This window comes from Pezoporus occidentalis, unplaced genomic scaffold, assembly GCF_034315485.1.
Source record: "Pezoporus occidentalis ecotype Australia unplaced genomic scaffold, CSIRO_AGI_Poc_V1 ctg56, whole genome shotgun sequence".
NCBI lineage: Eukaryota > Metazoa > Chordata > Aves > Psittaciformes > Psittacidae > Pezoporus > Pezoporus occidentalis.
The window spans coordinates 1994580-2009488 of record NW_026915899.1 but is presented as its reverse complement, the minus strand read 5'-3'; the positions used below and the strand labels follow the sequence as shown (position 1 = coordinate 2009488).

Below are 14909 nucleotides of genomic sequence, written 5' to 3'. Positions count from 1 at the left end.
CCACATGAGATAGTTAAAGTGAGTTAAATATATTTAAAAATGGAAGAGTCTGCATTTACATAGTTATATGCCATTAATATTGAAGATATGCTTTCCAGCAAAAAACTTCTCATGCTTAAAAAATGCACCTTGGTTTTATACTGTACATTACAACATATAGTAGTAAGAAACAGAAGTAGGAAACAGGTTATATGCAAAGGAGAAAAGTTACACTACAAGACAGCTACAACTGTGACACAGAAAAATTAAAATGGTCCATTTTAACAGTATTTGAAGGCAATTCACAATCATTTCAGGAGTTTTGTGAAATTTAAGGCCATTAGTTCTAAATAAAATGTATTTGACACAAACTCACAAAACCGTGTATTTTGTAAAAACTATACATGCAAAACCATTTTATAATTATATATGAACAAGCATATCATAAAAATTTGGGGTAGTTCAGTACACAAAGTAGTGCACAAAGTAACATGGTTGTGTGATCTTTAAACCAGTTTATTAACACCATCATTCATGCATCCTGAATGGCAATGTGATTAAATGACAGTATTAAACCCCAATATTAAGAGTCAGCATCGCTTTGAATGGGCAATCTAGACAAAAAAGTTTAAATTTTAAATGAATTTTAAAGCAGTCCATTATAAAACATCTCCTGTAATCATTCCAGAAGACTTTTCTGATGCAGAATTTCCAGTGCTTTAAGGGATGCATGATAAGATTTAATGAGCTCAGTGAGTCAACTGTAATACTCTGATAGTTCTGATTTGAGGTAATTTTCTTTAATCACTTATAGCAAGTAACTCTTCCAATTTGCTTCAGTAACTAGTTTAATAAAAGACTAAGCTGAGATAAACTTAGAAATTGAAGAACCTCTGAAAAAATACACATACCTCCCCCTCAAAGTTTGGAGTTAGTCATAAGTTACATGCAATCATGTTATTCACATTTTAGCCGTTTCTCAAATTGGGAGATGAATGGATTACTAAGCACTGATTGAAGCAATTCAGGTGTTGGCAAACACAAACTTATTTGTCCTTAGCTTTCATTTGTATTTGTCTGGACAAACATTCAAAGAGATATTGCTTCTCTTGTTATCTTGTGACAAACTATTGCAAGCTAGAAGACACGTGAATCAATATTCCAAACTTTTATTCTTAAGAATAGTTATAAAAGTACAGAAATTTAAAAATAGTAACATGTAAACATTGATATAGAGGAATAGCATTCCTATACATTTATATACACAGTATTCAGAGAGGACAGTATCTTCTGAGTTGAAATCCTGACTTGTGCTTTCCCCTCCAATAAATACATCAAAAAGTAGGGTTTTTTGTAAAAAATAAAATAAAACAAAGTAAGAGCTAGAGAGAACATCAGCATTTTGCTCCTATCATTTAAAAGCTTTCCAGTTGCTTATGCAACCATAACAGAATTTTGGTATGTGAAGAGAATCTTTCCAGCTCCAAAAAGTTATCAGAAGCTACTGCTGCATCCAGAGACTCTTGACTTACGAGGAATGCTAAGCACTTTGGAGCAGTCAAATCTGAGTCTGCAACACATGAATCGGTGGTGTATAAGGTGGTGGTGCAGGTGATGGCTTTATTCCTCTGACTCTCATGTAGGACAGAAATTGCTCTGGGATCTCAGCTAAAACGTCTTTAGCAAGTCTTGCCATGCTTAGCACGTGGTTTCCACTTCGGTCAATGTAATCTCGGAATGGCACAAACTACAAAACAAAAGAGAGGTCCACAGAGGTCATTATGCAGCCACAGAATGCAACTTATAACACAAAACTAAGGAAGTTTTATTTAGTGAGATAGAGTACACACATTATATATACATATATTTATATGTTCCACATTTTATATATATGCACACACATTTCCTATTATATTTTTTTATATGTTTATATATTATATATAAAATATAGAGAAATATGCTTTCAAAAGTACCTAAATATATTACATGTTTATTTTAATATATTTATAGATAGCATATTTTATATTGTATTTTTACATATAATAACAATATACAAAATTTTCAAGAGACACAACAGTTACATTACTATGAGTAACTATTTTCCTAAAACATCTTCAACAGAAAAAGGACAGAAAGGGAGCAGAAATGAAATAAACTGAGGCAGAATTTGTAATAGTAAATATAGCAGAGACAGTGATGCACTGTTAGCAGGCAATTTTTTGGCTTTACAAATTTTACTGGAATATTTCACAATACTGTTATAATTAACATTGATTTCACTAGCTAATTTTAACTAATACACAAAAAAGATAAACCTTTTGTATTTGAGTAGTTAACTTCATTAAAGCATAAAGTTTTATCCTGCCAGATATAAAATACAGGTCATACCAAACTGAAAGGATTTGATGTTATTCCTTTTTATTTATTTCCTTTTTATTTATTTAGCCAGCCTATAATGTGTTCGTTAGTATTTAGACAGAAAAAGAGCACAAAATGGTATTGCTTTGGGACAATGATTTGGGGCAAGTTCAGATTGCAATATGTTAACAGTAAATAGATGTTTTATTGCATTTCTGATATTCAGTGAATTCTGAAGAATACAAACAGGTATTCATTGCATATGATTTTTCATTTCTCAGCAGAAATTAGAATACTTCTGATGCAAGGCATTTTCATGAATCTTGTTTACAACATTTAAAGAACTCTATATATTTATGCTCTTTGAATGCAAAACCAGTAGCTTTGGGAGCTGCTGTTGTTTGGAGAAATTATGTGCAATTACATTGTGTGTATTTAATGCATTCAAACGTAAGTACAATGCAGGCCAGGGATATCTGAATCAGCTTTAAAAATCTGACATGGCACAGGGCTTTGCAGAAACACAAGTCTGGTGTCCAGAAACATTTCCAGCTCTGGAGGAAGATCTCCACATACTGCTCTGTTGAACAGCATGGATATATATGGCATAACAGGTAACATACAGCTCCTCTCTAGCCTGGTATTAGCTACCAAGGAACATTATAAACAGTGGAAGTTTAGATTAGATTGGATATAAGGAGGAAATTCTTTGCTGTTAGGGTGGTGAGGCACTGGAGTGGGTTGCCCAGGGAAGTTGTGAATGCTCCATCCCTGGCAGTGTTCAAGACCAGGTTGGACGAGGCCTTCGGTGATATGGTTTCGTGTGAGGTGTTCCTGCCCATGGCAGGGGGGTTGGAACTTGATGATCTTAAGGTCCTTTCCAACCCTAACTATTCTATGATTCCATGATTCTATGAAGTTCTTTACTGTAAGGGTGGTGAGACACTGGAACGGGTTGCCCAACGAAGTTGTGAATGCTCCATCCCTGGCGGTCCCTACAGTCCCTAATGAAGAGTCCTTCCCCAGCATCTTTATAGGCCTCCTTCAGATACTATAGAAGACTATGGGGCTGACTACATGATTGTAGAGAGCAGGCATAGAACCAGAGTACTCCTGCAGAGAAATGGAGGTGTCTGTGGAATGCAGACGACCGTAGCACTCTTAGGGCTTGGTTCAGTCACATAAACACAGATCACAGAATCATAGAATAGTTGCAGTGAGCAGGGACATCTTCGACTGGATCAGGTTGCTGAGAGCCTCAACCTCACCTTCAGTGTTCCCAGGGATGGGCCATCTACTGCTTCTCTGGGAAACCTGTTCCAGTTATCATCTGAGGTTTCTTAAAGCATGAGACATCTGCATGGTTGTATGTGGCAGACACAACACAAAAACTAGGAAACGCTCATGGTCTTCTGGACTGGCAGCTAGAGGTAAGACAAGACACCACAGGCATCTCAAATGCACTTGTCAGAAGTCTAGGTATTGCTGATTTCCAAAAAAGTTGTAGTTTTGCTTTATAGAACCATAGTGAGATTGCAGTAGAGACAACTAACTCTTCTCCCATGGCTCTATAAGCCTAAGACTTTATAACAGTGTCCTGCCAGCTAGGGGTCATTTCCTAATAAATGCAGGTTCACTACTATGTGTTATATAAAGGCTTATAGGTATCACAGAGAGTTTCTGAGCTTGCTATGGACACGCTAAAGTAAAGTATGTCAATGCTAAGGTAAAATGAAATCTGGCAATACAGATAGAGACAAGAATTCAAAACAAACAGATCAGTAAAATCTAACTATTAAAGTAAAATTTCTCTCCCACCTGCACAATGTCTCTTTCTGCAAACTTTCCTCTTGAAGAAATCCTCACTACATCACCATCCAGCTCTTCCATGGCTTAAAAAAAAACCCCAAACAAAATGAATTCATCTATGAGCTCAGCTACAGAACAAAAAACAAGCTTACTGAGAAAAACTTCAGTCAATTTACACTTTAGGGCAACAGACCCAACAACTTATTTAGGTAGCTCTTTAAGATCATTTGCACCATAAATTACATAATGTTTTGTAGTTATTTTGCACTTCTTCGTACTGAAAATATATTCTTTTTTGCTTTTTTTGTCACCTTCAGAAAAAAACCCAAACCACGATAAAGTCCTTACCTTTCCAGCTCTCAAAACAGTGAGTGTATCTGTTCTAGTAAGGCTTTATTTATACATTCATAGATGGAGAAGAATTCAGCTATTAGTCTTACAGAAGGTATCATAGGATACAGCACAAAGAGGTAATAACTCACATTCATACAGGAAAAGTAATAACTGTTACTGCATAGGAATGAGGAGTTCTTAAAAAAAAATACTAAATTTACTGGGCAACTCTTCTCATATCTTTCTGAGCAGGATCCAGGAGAACTCTCAAAATTGGCCTGATACCCAGAAGCCATTCTAGGTAGAAAGGTGTATCTGCTGTCAGTGTTGAAATGGATGGACTTGGCATCACGGATTTTTGCTTGTTTGTTGGATCTGCAATCCTACAATCTTTCTTTCAGCATATGCTACGAAAATCAAAGCCCTGCGTCACTGAGCTTCTCAGGGGCTTACAAACTGGGCTGAGTTCAATGAAAGCTGCATTTCAAAACCTAGTTCTTCTTACGCAGGAAGTACAAAGCATAAATGATGCTATCAGGAGACAAGTTCAAGCCAAACAAAAGGGCACGTTTGTTGAAAGAAAAAGCTAGCAGGTCTGTAAAGCACATTGCCAGATTATGCTGCTGATGCAAAAAAACTGATGTGTCTTCAAACCAGGAGACTGAACAAGTATTTGAAGGAGAGACTCACTGGAAATTTCCAAAATAGATATAAAGCACATCCTCCTCAGGAAATTCAAATCTAAAAACTGCATTCAGGGAAGCATCATGTTTGCTTATTCTGTTCTTAATGTTCCCCAGTTAACTACCCATGGCCATGTCAGATACAGAATACTGGGCAAAAATGGACCCCTAACCTGACCTCCTGTTGTCCTCACATCTTTATGTATGTGCCATCTGTCTGAGCTCCAGACTTTTAGAAACTCCTCTGGTAGCCCCCAGGGACTAGGAGAAATAAAGGCAGTGATATCATGAGAGGAGTAGCTTGGTTTTTCTACAGCAGAACTGAAGCTTGACTGGCATTTGAATTGTGTCTGAACATATACCCTCCTACACACACACTTCCTCAACGTCCACATCAGACATAGAGTCTGTTGTTTTATCAGAAAGGAATTTCTTTAGATGGAAAAGTCATCTCTCTTCCCTCTTAGGCACTGAAGGACTACAGGTTGGGAATAAATCTGTGATTTTCACTGAGGCAGCATACTCAAGGAGTGGGGTCCAAAGATGCAAACTGCATCCTGCAGTATAAACAGAATCCTGCCTTAAGAAAAGCAATAGAGGTGACACTCCAAGAACTCTGCAAAGACAACCTCCAGAAGTAAAAAGAAGGCAGAATCTACGTGTCCTGACTGAATTAAGGGGAGTCAGGTAAAACCCAAGGACTGGACAAACAGGGAGAGAGGGAAAAGGCAAAAGAAGGGTGAGAACAAAGTAAGTAATGCACAACTGAAGCTGGAATTTGCAGGGGTAAAAATGAAGTTTGCACATTTCCTTCATATGCATTTATGAAAATAAACTGTCTTTTCTCATTGATAGTGGCATACAATCATCTGAAGTGTATGCATCCACCTAGACAACCTCTTCAGGGAACATGACACTTAGATCACTAGCACACCACTTGCCAAAATGCATAAGAAAGTCAACACCCAATAATTTTTTTATGTTATTTTCTCATCTTTTTTTCATACTCTTAGAATATTTGTACAAGAATTAAAATATACAGTCATCACTGACTATTTACATTATACATTTGTGGTGGTACTAAGTATGTTTCATGTATAAAAGAAAGCACGTTGTTTAACCAGAAGTACTAGAATTAAAAAGAAAATAAGTAGGACTTTGAGGAATAGATATACAGGGAATGTCTATACTTCATAATGCAGTGATATACATGATGGCACTTAATAAAAAGTTCAAATAATGGAAGCAGCTTATTTATTGCAATAGGGAATGATGCTCCAGAATATCACATCAAAGAGTATGCAAATAATCCTGGTAATTTCTCTCCTGCTGTAATATTCTCTCAATGATGCTACACAGTAAGATTCACTCCCGTTATCTAGTGAAACTCAGTTTAACCCGATCGCCTCCTCAAATGCATTTATTTTTCGCAGTATTTGATTACTGCTGTAAGAACAAATGATCAATATTTCCAGTGAACTGACACTTCATGAGGCAACTACATACCCACATTGAAGAAATTCAACATTACTTGAATACACTTACTTTACTGTGGTTTTTTTTTTCTACTTGTCTTCTGGAGCTCTGTAAATGCTGAGCCCCCATATGGTTCTGTGACTTGAACAGAGAGCCTGAGGGGCTACATAGCTCCACATGATAGCTTGTAATCACACTGAGATATCAATCAGTCCAGCTGGAAATGTCAACAGTGCTTACAGCTGGTTCCATATTATGCTCTTTTAAAGAACAACATTTGTTTGAAAAGCCACATATTACTAAAATGTAAACAAATCTAAAAAATTCTAGGAAAAACACTGGAACACTTACCATCAAACTCTGCTGGTCCTACCCCAACTATAATTATTGACATTGGAAGCCTTGAAGCCTTCAAAAGAAGCAGAAAAAGAGGTTTAACGCATTACATAAACTCTGCCAAAACGTGTGAGATCTGAGGACTCTGAATAAAAACATGTGGAAGTAATGTTTTAAAAACCAGAATTTTTTCCACCTAGAAAGTTGAGTGGTGTGAACTGTCTGCTGCAGTGGTACAAAATGTCTGGGAGGAAGAGAGAAAGGCAGATGATTATTTTAATTTATTTTTCCTTCTAAAGTCTTTGAATCATATGGGGTTATAATTAAACACAACAAACTGCATTAGGATTTAATACTGATATGACTACGAAGATGACAAATCTATCTTAGAAAATTCTGTTAGCTGACAATAATTGCAAATATGTACCTAATGACAGTTTGACATTTACTTAAATGTTCTTTGCTTCTCCTTGATATTATGTAGCTTCTTGGAACTATGTGACACTATCTTTTACATAGATCTTATGCCAATTTTTCTCAAGAGAATAAATCACCTATTTGAGCAATATGTATATTATATTTCTTCCATGAATAAAATTTTAGTCATGTCAGTCATTTCTGCCACAAATTAAACAAGATACTAAACTGGATTATGGTCAGATTTGTAATTTCAGAATCATAGAATAGTTAGGGTTGGAAAGGACCTTAAGATCATCCAGTTCCAACCCCCCTGCCATGGGCAGGGACACTCGCCTAATTCCACATCAGCTTCCCATGATCCAGGCCCTAAGGAAGGCAAAGCCTATCCCTTCCCCATGGAGAGGGGCTCAGCAGCTCCTTACCACCAAGTAATTCCTGGAAAAACCAGCCCCACGTGAGGATCTGAAGCTGGTGGGATGCTTTTCACCAAGAACTGATGCATCAGATCTTGTTTTGCTTTGTATTTTTGCAGTTCACAGCTTTGGCATACTCCAAACTACAGAAGTAGCTCTGACACTTAAGAGGACTTACTTAATCTTTTTCATTCAATGGAACAAAGAAAAGATGACATCTGGCTTTTCCTGAACACACTCTCCGTAAAACCTTTGAAATTACAAAGTCAGTATTATAAATATTGGATTCTCCTGCCCTGATAGTAGCACCAGATATCTGACGGTTGCCAGAAATAATCTTAAACTGCCTCTGTTGAGGAGGGTAACAACAGGAAAAAAACATCTGCCAAATGTCATGGATGACAACTGTTTTTTATTGAGATAATCTGATGAACGGTGAAATGTCTACAGGCATTTTAAACAGGAGTATACTCTGGCCAAAAATCATAGAGGTATGCTGTCTGCTAAAATAAACTCTGCTTCTCTGAAATCAGGTGGTTTTATAACACAGTACTGTATTTTTATTTCGGAATGTAAAAAGTATTTTTCTTCCTCATTTAAAAGATATCCTCACTTTAGATACATCATCCCCATTTCCCATATTTCATGTCACAATTCTTCATATAAAACTAGCTTTAAGCAGAAGATTTGCAGTTAATTACTGTAAACATGCTATTTAAAACAATGTAAATACACTAATCTATAAATCACTATTTAATGCCCTGCACCACTATACATTATATACGTTGACTGCAAATTCATCACAAATAGTTACTACATAGTCAATCTTCAAGCTAAAATTTTGTAACAGAATAAAGAAAAAATGAATAAGCCTTTGTTAGTGAAATACTAATATGCTACTGAAGATAACAGTGAAAGCTGTCTGGCCATGGCCCTGGGCAAACAGCTCTAGGTGACCCTGCTTGTGCACGGGGCTGGACAAGATGCCATTCATAGATAGGTCCCTTCTAATCTCAACCAGTCTGTGATTCTCTGATTAAAGGCCATAAATACAGTGTAACTGTAACTGAAATACGGTGTAACTGTAAATGAATTACTATTACTTCCACATAAGTCAGTAATAGTACAGAATGTTTTCAAGACATGAAGGCACTTCTTGGACCAGAACACCTTCTGTTTTTCAAGAACCTTGTTGCCTGATTGTAAAGAAAACATTCTTTAAAGAGATTCCTTCTCACACAGACATTGTATTATGTGATATAATGTATATGAAACAGTAAATGTCAAGGACAGCATAAAGACAAAGAGTTAAACTTTTGCATATAAGTGTTGGCATTTCCCAAATGACAGCATAACCTTTAAACAGTTTGGTAAAACCGAATGTGTCTGACATACATGCAATGAGATAGATGCCTAAAAGCACAATTAGTGTTAAAAAATGAAATATATTCCTCCTGAGTTTTATATATATCAGGCTGCACTGAACATCACTGCTCTTTTTATTATTTATTATATAAGACTGAAAAAACTGCTATTGAATAACATTTAATTAGTTCTGTCATGGTATACTGTGCTCACACTTCAAGAAGTACACAGAAAGACGAATGCACCTTCATAAAAAGAAAAGACAGCAAATATTCCCAAACTTCAACTCATTCCAAGCTAACAACACATCTGCTGTATTTCCAGACAGTTGCAGACTAATAGGTATTATTCCTGGAAATGAACTATTACTGGAAACAAGTTTTTTCTGTATGTCCTAGTGGCAAATTACTTAACCTTACAAGATACCAGCAACCTGACTTGCTGGTCTCTTACTTAACAGACTTCAAATTGAGGGGGGAGTTAAATTAACAGCTACACTTTTTTCACCACAGAGCCCTTTTGTCACCTAACAGAAGCTTATCTAAAAGAAGCTATGTTCTAAACTGCTAGGCTAGATGAGAAGATGAACTTCTAAGCTTATCTCCTTCAAAAGTGAAAGTCAGTTTATCCTATTTTAATACTGGAATCTGGAAGAGGAGAGGAAGTAAACTGGTACTTTCAAAAACAGTAATAGCTTTGGGTGTAAATACTTCCCAGGTGGGCTGCCAGAGCCCTTATTAACACGCAGACTCTGCCTGTGCGCTGATGGCAAGAACCTGAGGGCATCTTGCTTGCCAGTGGAAAACAAAACATTTCAGTAATATTTTCATATGCACTCTACCAACTGGAATGTACTGAATCTCTACAGGAGGTATGAAAGTGGGGCTTCAAAAATATGCCACCTAATTCTACACTACTTATTTTGACATGATGCTTCGTTATTTTAATGAAGGCTTTTCACCCACCACTTCATTTTTATCTAGATCCACTAGATCTATACCAAATTAATGGTATAGATCTTTTCAAACCCTGTCTGGAAGTTTCTGTGTGTACTTCTATCTGACATTTCCCAGGGGCAAAAGCAAAATGGAACCCGCTCATAATAGAGAGCAATACTTTAATAATTACATAATTACATCCATAGCAATTTTGAAGAGAAAAATATTGAAAATAATGCAGAAACTGAGAAACAATTAAGAATTAAGAAAATTCTAGGAGACTACTTAGAAGGAAATCATATTAGTGGTATGTTTGCCATTTGGGGTCAGAAAGTTTGGGGCAGTTTTTACACAGGCGGGGGATCAAAGCTGTCTGCAATTACTAGAAAGATAAAGAACAGTTCACTATGAAAAACTGCATGGTGGGGTTTGCATGAGGAAGGAAGGGCAAGAAGCAGATGAACATACAGTACTGGAAAGAAGAGTATCATTTCCTATAGAATACTACCTAATTAAGCTGAGATTCAAGTTTTGTTTTCTTTATGTCTTTATGCATAATAAACACCCGATGTTTGGAAAAAAATACTTATTTATGGAACAAAGGTAGTGCCTAAAGTATTATTTAGTTTATTGCCTGAAATAATAATTCATAGCAAAATAATTCTTTAAAATGTCAACACTTTTAGCAGAACTTACATTCACTATGGATTCTTTTGTCTGAGCCATATCAGAAATAACTCCATCTGTAATAATGAGAAGAACAAAATACTGGGAGCCATCTTTTACTGACGCAGCATATCTAAGGGAAGAAAAACAACATTATAATAGTAAAAAAACCCTTTATGCAAAGGAAATATGAAAAATAGCTGTATTTTAAAAATTTGACTACTAAGGACTAATAAACCCCATGATACAGTGGATTTTGAAAAGTGAAGACGTTCATGATTGAGATGGACATTCCATTTTAAATGAGAACATTAGAAAAATGTAACTAACACAATATTGAAATTGATAATCTGCATGTGTTGTATCAGTGAAAAGTGGGAACTGTATCACTACCAAGAGAAGCATGGACAGAATGTCCTTTACAGAATCATGAGTCATTAGAAAGTCTAAGTTATTTAATAGTTATTATCTCTGGGGAACATAGCTTGGTATGACAGGCATACATTAATACTGAATGCTTGGTTTTACAGCACAAATAAAATTTATCAGGAATCAGCACACTGCATAAATATTTCTTTTTTGTTGTTGTTGCTATAGAAAACCAGGTTATTTACTGTTGACCATGCTTGTGGATATATAGTTCACATTTATGTGCACACTTGTAAAATGGCTGAACATGCACCCCGCAACCCTGGCTTAAATATTCGCATCTTTGCGCTACCCACAGATGCCCTTTCAAGACTCAAGCTTCTCCCCATGCTGTACAAAAATACAAAACACTCCCAGGGCCCTCCAGTCCCACTTTGGCCAAAGGACCCAAGAGGCAACTGATCTTTGAAGAAGAGCAGCTTTTGAAGATTTGGAAAGTTCTGAAAACAGAGTCTGTAGCAGCCCCACTGAACTCTTTGGCCTTCACACCAGAAACTAAAGTTCATGTATCTTCGACTCCCAAGGGTCAAAGTGTCCTATATAGTTAGAGAAGAACTTTTTTGTTGTGTGGAGCAGGCTGCTCCACTCATTGCTTCACTTGGCAGCAGCCAGTACAGTTCCTACTTCCAGGAAGGCTCTTACGGCTGTGACGGAGTCACACACTAGAATCTTGTAATAAAAGTAGCAACAAGTAGTATGGAGAGCAGTACAAAATCCAAGTGTTTGTCTCCCAAGTTCAGAAGAGGAGTGTCAAAGAACTCATTGCCTATGAAATCACTGAACATGAAAGGCCTGGGTCACTGGACATGATGTTTTCTAATGATGCTCATGATGACTGCATGTGCTTACGAAAATTCTCACTCTGATGTTTCACAATGCATTTCCAAGCGAGTACTGCCAATAAATGATGTGGTAACCACAATATTTACAAGACTTTGGAGGAATCTGTGTGAAATGGAATCTACAACTCACGGAAAGACACATTTTTCTTCCTTCCTCCCCAAAACACAAATAGGTGGAGAAACCGCACAGACAATAAACCTGCTGAACATTATCTATTTGCATGCTAATAGTAGGAACTGATCGTTAAGTATCTAGATTAGGAAGACCTACTGTGGAATACGTTTTCGCTACCAGGCAGACAATTATCTCATTTTTTCCACAACGTATCCAATGATGGCTGCTGTGACAAGGAATGATGACAGTAAAATAAAAATTCATTATCCTTTCTGAGCACTTAATACTGTCTACATACCTACACTGAAGAAATGGAGTAGAAATTTGGTTATTTCAAATTTTCCACAGAATAAAATATTCTGAAGTCTTTTGCAAGAAAGATCTATGCAGAGAGGAGATGACAGAAGACACTAGGTTGAATCTGATGTAGCTTAGGTAACTTCCTAGCCAGGTAAAGGATAATATTATCTCCTCAAAGAACTTCTGAACTGTTCTCAGATCACAACAGGATAGCAATATCTGACATTGTTTCCAGAGATATCATTAGAGGCATATTTTTAAATAGGAGGGATGAGGGAAGAAGAAATTTCTTTGAAGCTGAAGGTAGGCTCAAAGAATAAGCTCAGACTAAGTCATAATTTCTAGTACCATGTCCATGAAGAGTCAATAAAATAGCCAAGAAATTATACCTTGAAGGAAAACGTACAAGGATTGTATTAAGAATGTTCATGAAAATCATCATGAATATACTTAGCTTTCCCACTATAATGTAGTGTGATTTGCTATCAGGATGAGTTCCCAAAGTTTGCAACAACTTGATATGCAGACAAACGTTTGGTATAAGAACTACATATGTGGGTGACAGGCTTCTGCAATTCTGCCAGAGTTGACAAATATCCCTGAGAAACAACTGGTGAGAAAAGAAAGTCAATTTATGCCAATGCTTTGAAGGTCCTAGATCAAGATTTTCAATTTTAGCAATGAACAGGTGGTTTGGGGTTAATGGTGAAATTCTAAACCAGCTCAGCTGGTATGACCAGTTCTAAAGAAGAAGAAAGAGCCAGAAAAGTCAGCGGGTTAGATTTCCAGTTAACACTGCCAATGCCGACACTCAATGACACATATATGGAATCCAACTGCCATGACTTTTGGCGTATCTCTTCACAGTCTGAAAACTGCTAGTGGAGAAATCCCGTCAAAGGAAAGATTAAAAGGGGAGAGCTAGTTGCTAAAGACAAGCAATGGAATATACATCCACATAATTTGAATCTTGTGATTCAAAGATGGAACAACTAATCCTAATGATAAATAACTGAAATCAGCTATCTGGCCATGCCGGGGTGCACAGAGAATTCTTTGCACCATAGAATTTGCAGATTAATTTTCATTGGGCTGTAGAATTAACAATTAATTTTGTTGATGATTTGGCCATTTAAGATTAAGAGAACCACACATGCCTAAAAATACGCATTTTAAAATTTTTGATAGGTTTATGTCTTTTTTGTGAAGCAAAAACTCTGTGCTCCAAAAGGCAAAAATGGAACATGGCAGACTGATCTCAAAATACTGTCTTTCATTTTGATTTTAACATGGGATGGATCAACTGGATCACTTGTATTTATTTTTTATCAGTAATGAAATTCTTCAAAATACTAGCACATGGTCTTCAAAGCTACTCAAAGATACAAGTTAATTGTGTCAGACTGAATAAACAAAACAACTGTAAATACCTTTTTAAATGTTGAGCATCACATAGGTGTTAGCCTTTTATATGTGATAGTTATAATGACAATAAAAAGTTTCTGCAAAGTACCCGTTGTGATGCTTACCTGGCTACATGATTTATTACAGGGGCGAAGTTTGTTGGTCCATAAAGCTGTACAGATTTTAGACTCCTGTAATATGCCTCCATTACACCATCAATTCCATGGCAGTATGGATTTTGAGGGTTTCCATTCTAATGAAAATAAGAGATGATTAATCACTAAAAGTAATTATGAAGCAAAAACGACATAAGTTAGTGAACACTACCCAGAGTACATTTTTAAATAGCAACAACCTAAGCATTCTAGGTTCTATTCAGAGATTTTACTACAAATGTCTAACATCAGTGTCGTGGCTGGTTGGGAGGATTAACTGCCTAGGGAAGGAGGTTCTAGCAGGCTCATGTTATATGCAGTCTGAATCACTAGAACTGGTTCCTAGGCATAAATACCATCTTAACTGGAATTAAACAGTCTTTGTTACATGCAACAGCAACAAGTGTTTTCCAGTGCAAATTCAAGGTATGAATTACAGGGCAGATGTAAAACTGGCATATTGTTTAGAAATGCAGTTCAGGATCAAAGATTTCTTACTTTAAAAACATCAATGTTCCTGCATTGGAAAACTGCTTTTCAAGCTGGTATAAACAGATGAAGAAAGGAACTTACTCTTTGGAAACCCACTGACATGGTTGTAACTGTAAATTCTTGAGGTAGGCATTTTACTGCCTATCTCCATAATGACTCTACATAATGAGGATACCTATTTACAGAACAATACAAACATATAAACTAAATCCCAGATTAACAACCTATCTTGGGCCATACAAATGATCCAAGTAAGGCTTCAGAATCTTCCAAATCATCTTACTCTCCTTCAGGTGCCAATACCTCATTGGTTTAATGTTCCAGTATCTTATTCTAAGGTACAGCATACCTCCCTGAGAATCTAGAAAAGTAAAGGGGGGGGGTTCATTGAATTGA

The 14909-nt window shown here is 36.5% G+C and overlaps 1 protein-coding gene across 5 annotated transcripts in view; it reads right to left on the bottom strand.

Moving 5' to 3' along the window:
- Positions 1-1132: 1132 nt before the first annotated feature.
- CPNE8 (copine 8) overlaps positions 1133-14909 on the bottom strand; it is a 92067-nt gene continuing 78290 nt past the window's right edge. For 3 of the 5 annotated variants that reach the window (XM_062638328.1, XM_062638331.1, XM_062638332.1), the window contains 5 exons: positions 13992-14119; positions 10807-10909; positions 6990-7047; positions 4156-4229; positions 1133-1726 (listed from right to left, as the gene is read on the bottom strand). In XM_062638328.1, coding sequence (XP_062494312.1) covers positions 1538-1726; positions 4156-4229; positions 6990-7047; positions 10807-10909; positions 13992-14119 — 552 coding nt within the window. In that variant the 3' untranslated portion in view covers positions 1133-1537. Of the gene's footprint in view, positions 1727-4155; positions 4230-5540; positions 5720-6989; positions 7048-10806; positions 10910-13991; positions 14120-14909 lie in introns of those variants that run through there. The other 2 variants (XR_009968425.1, XM_062638330.1) reach the window with 2 other exon arrangements.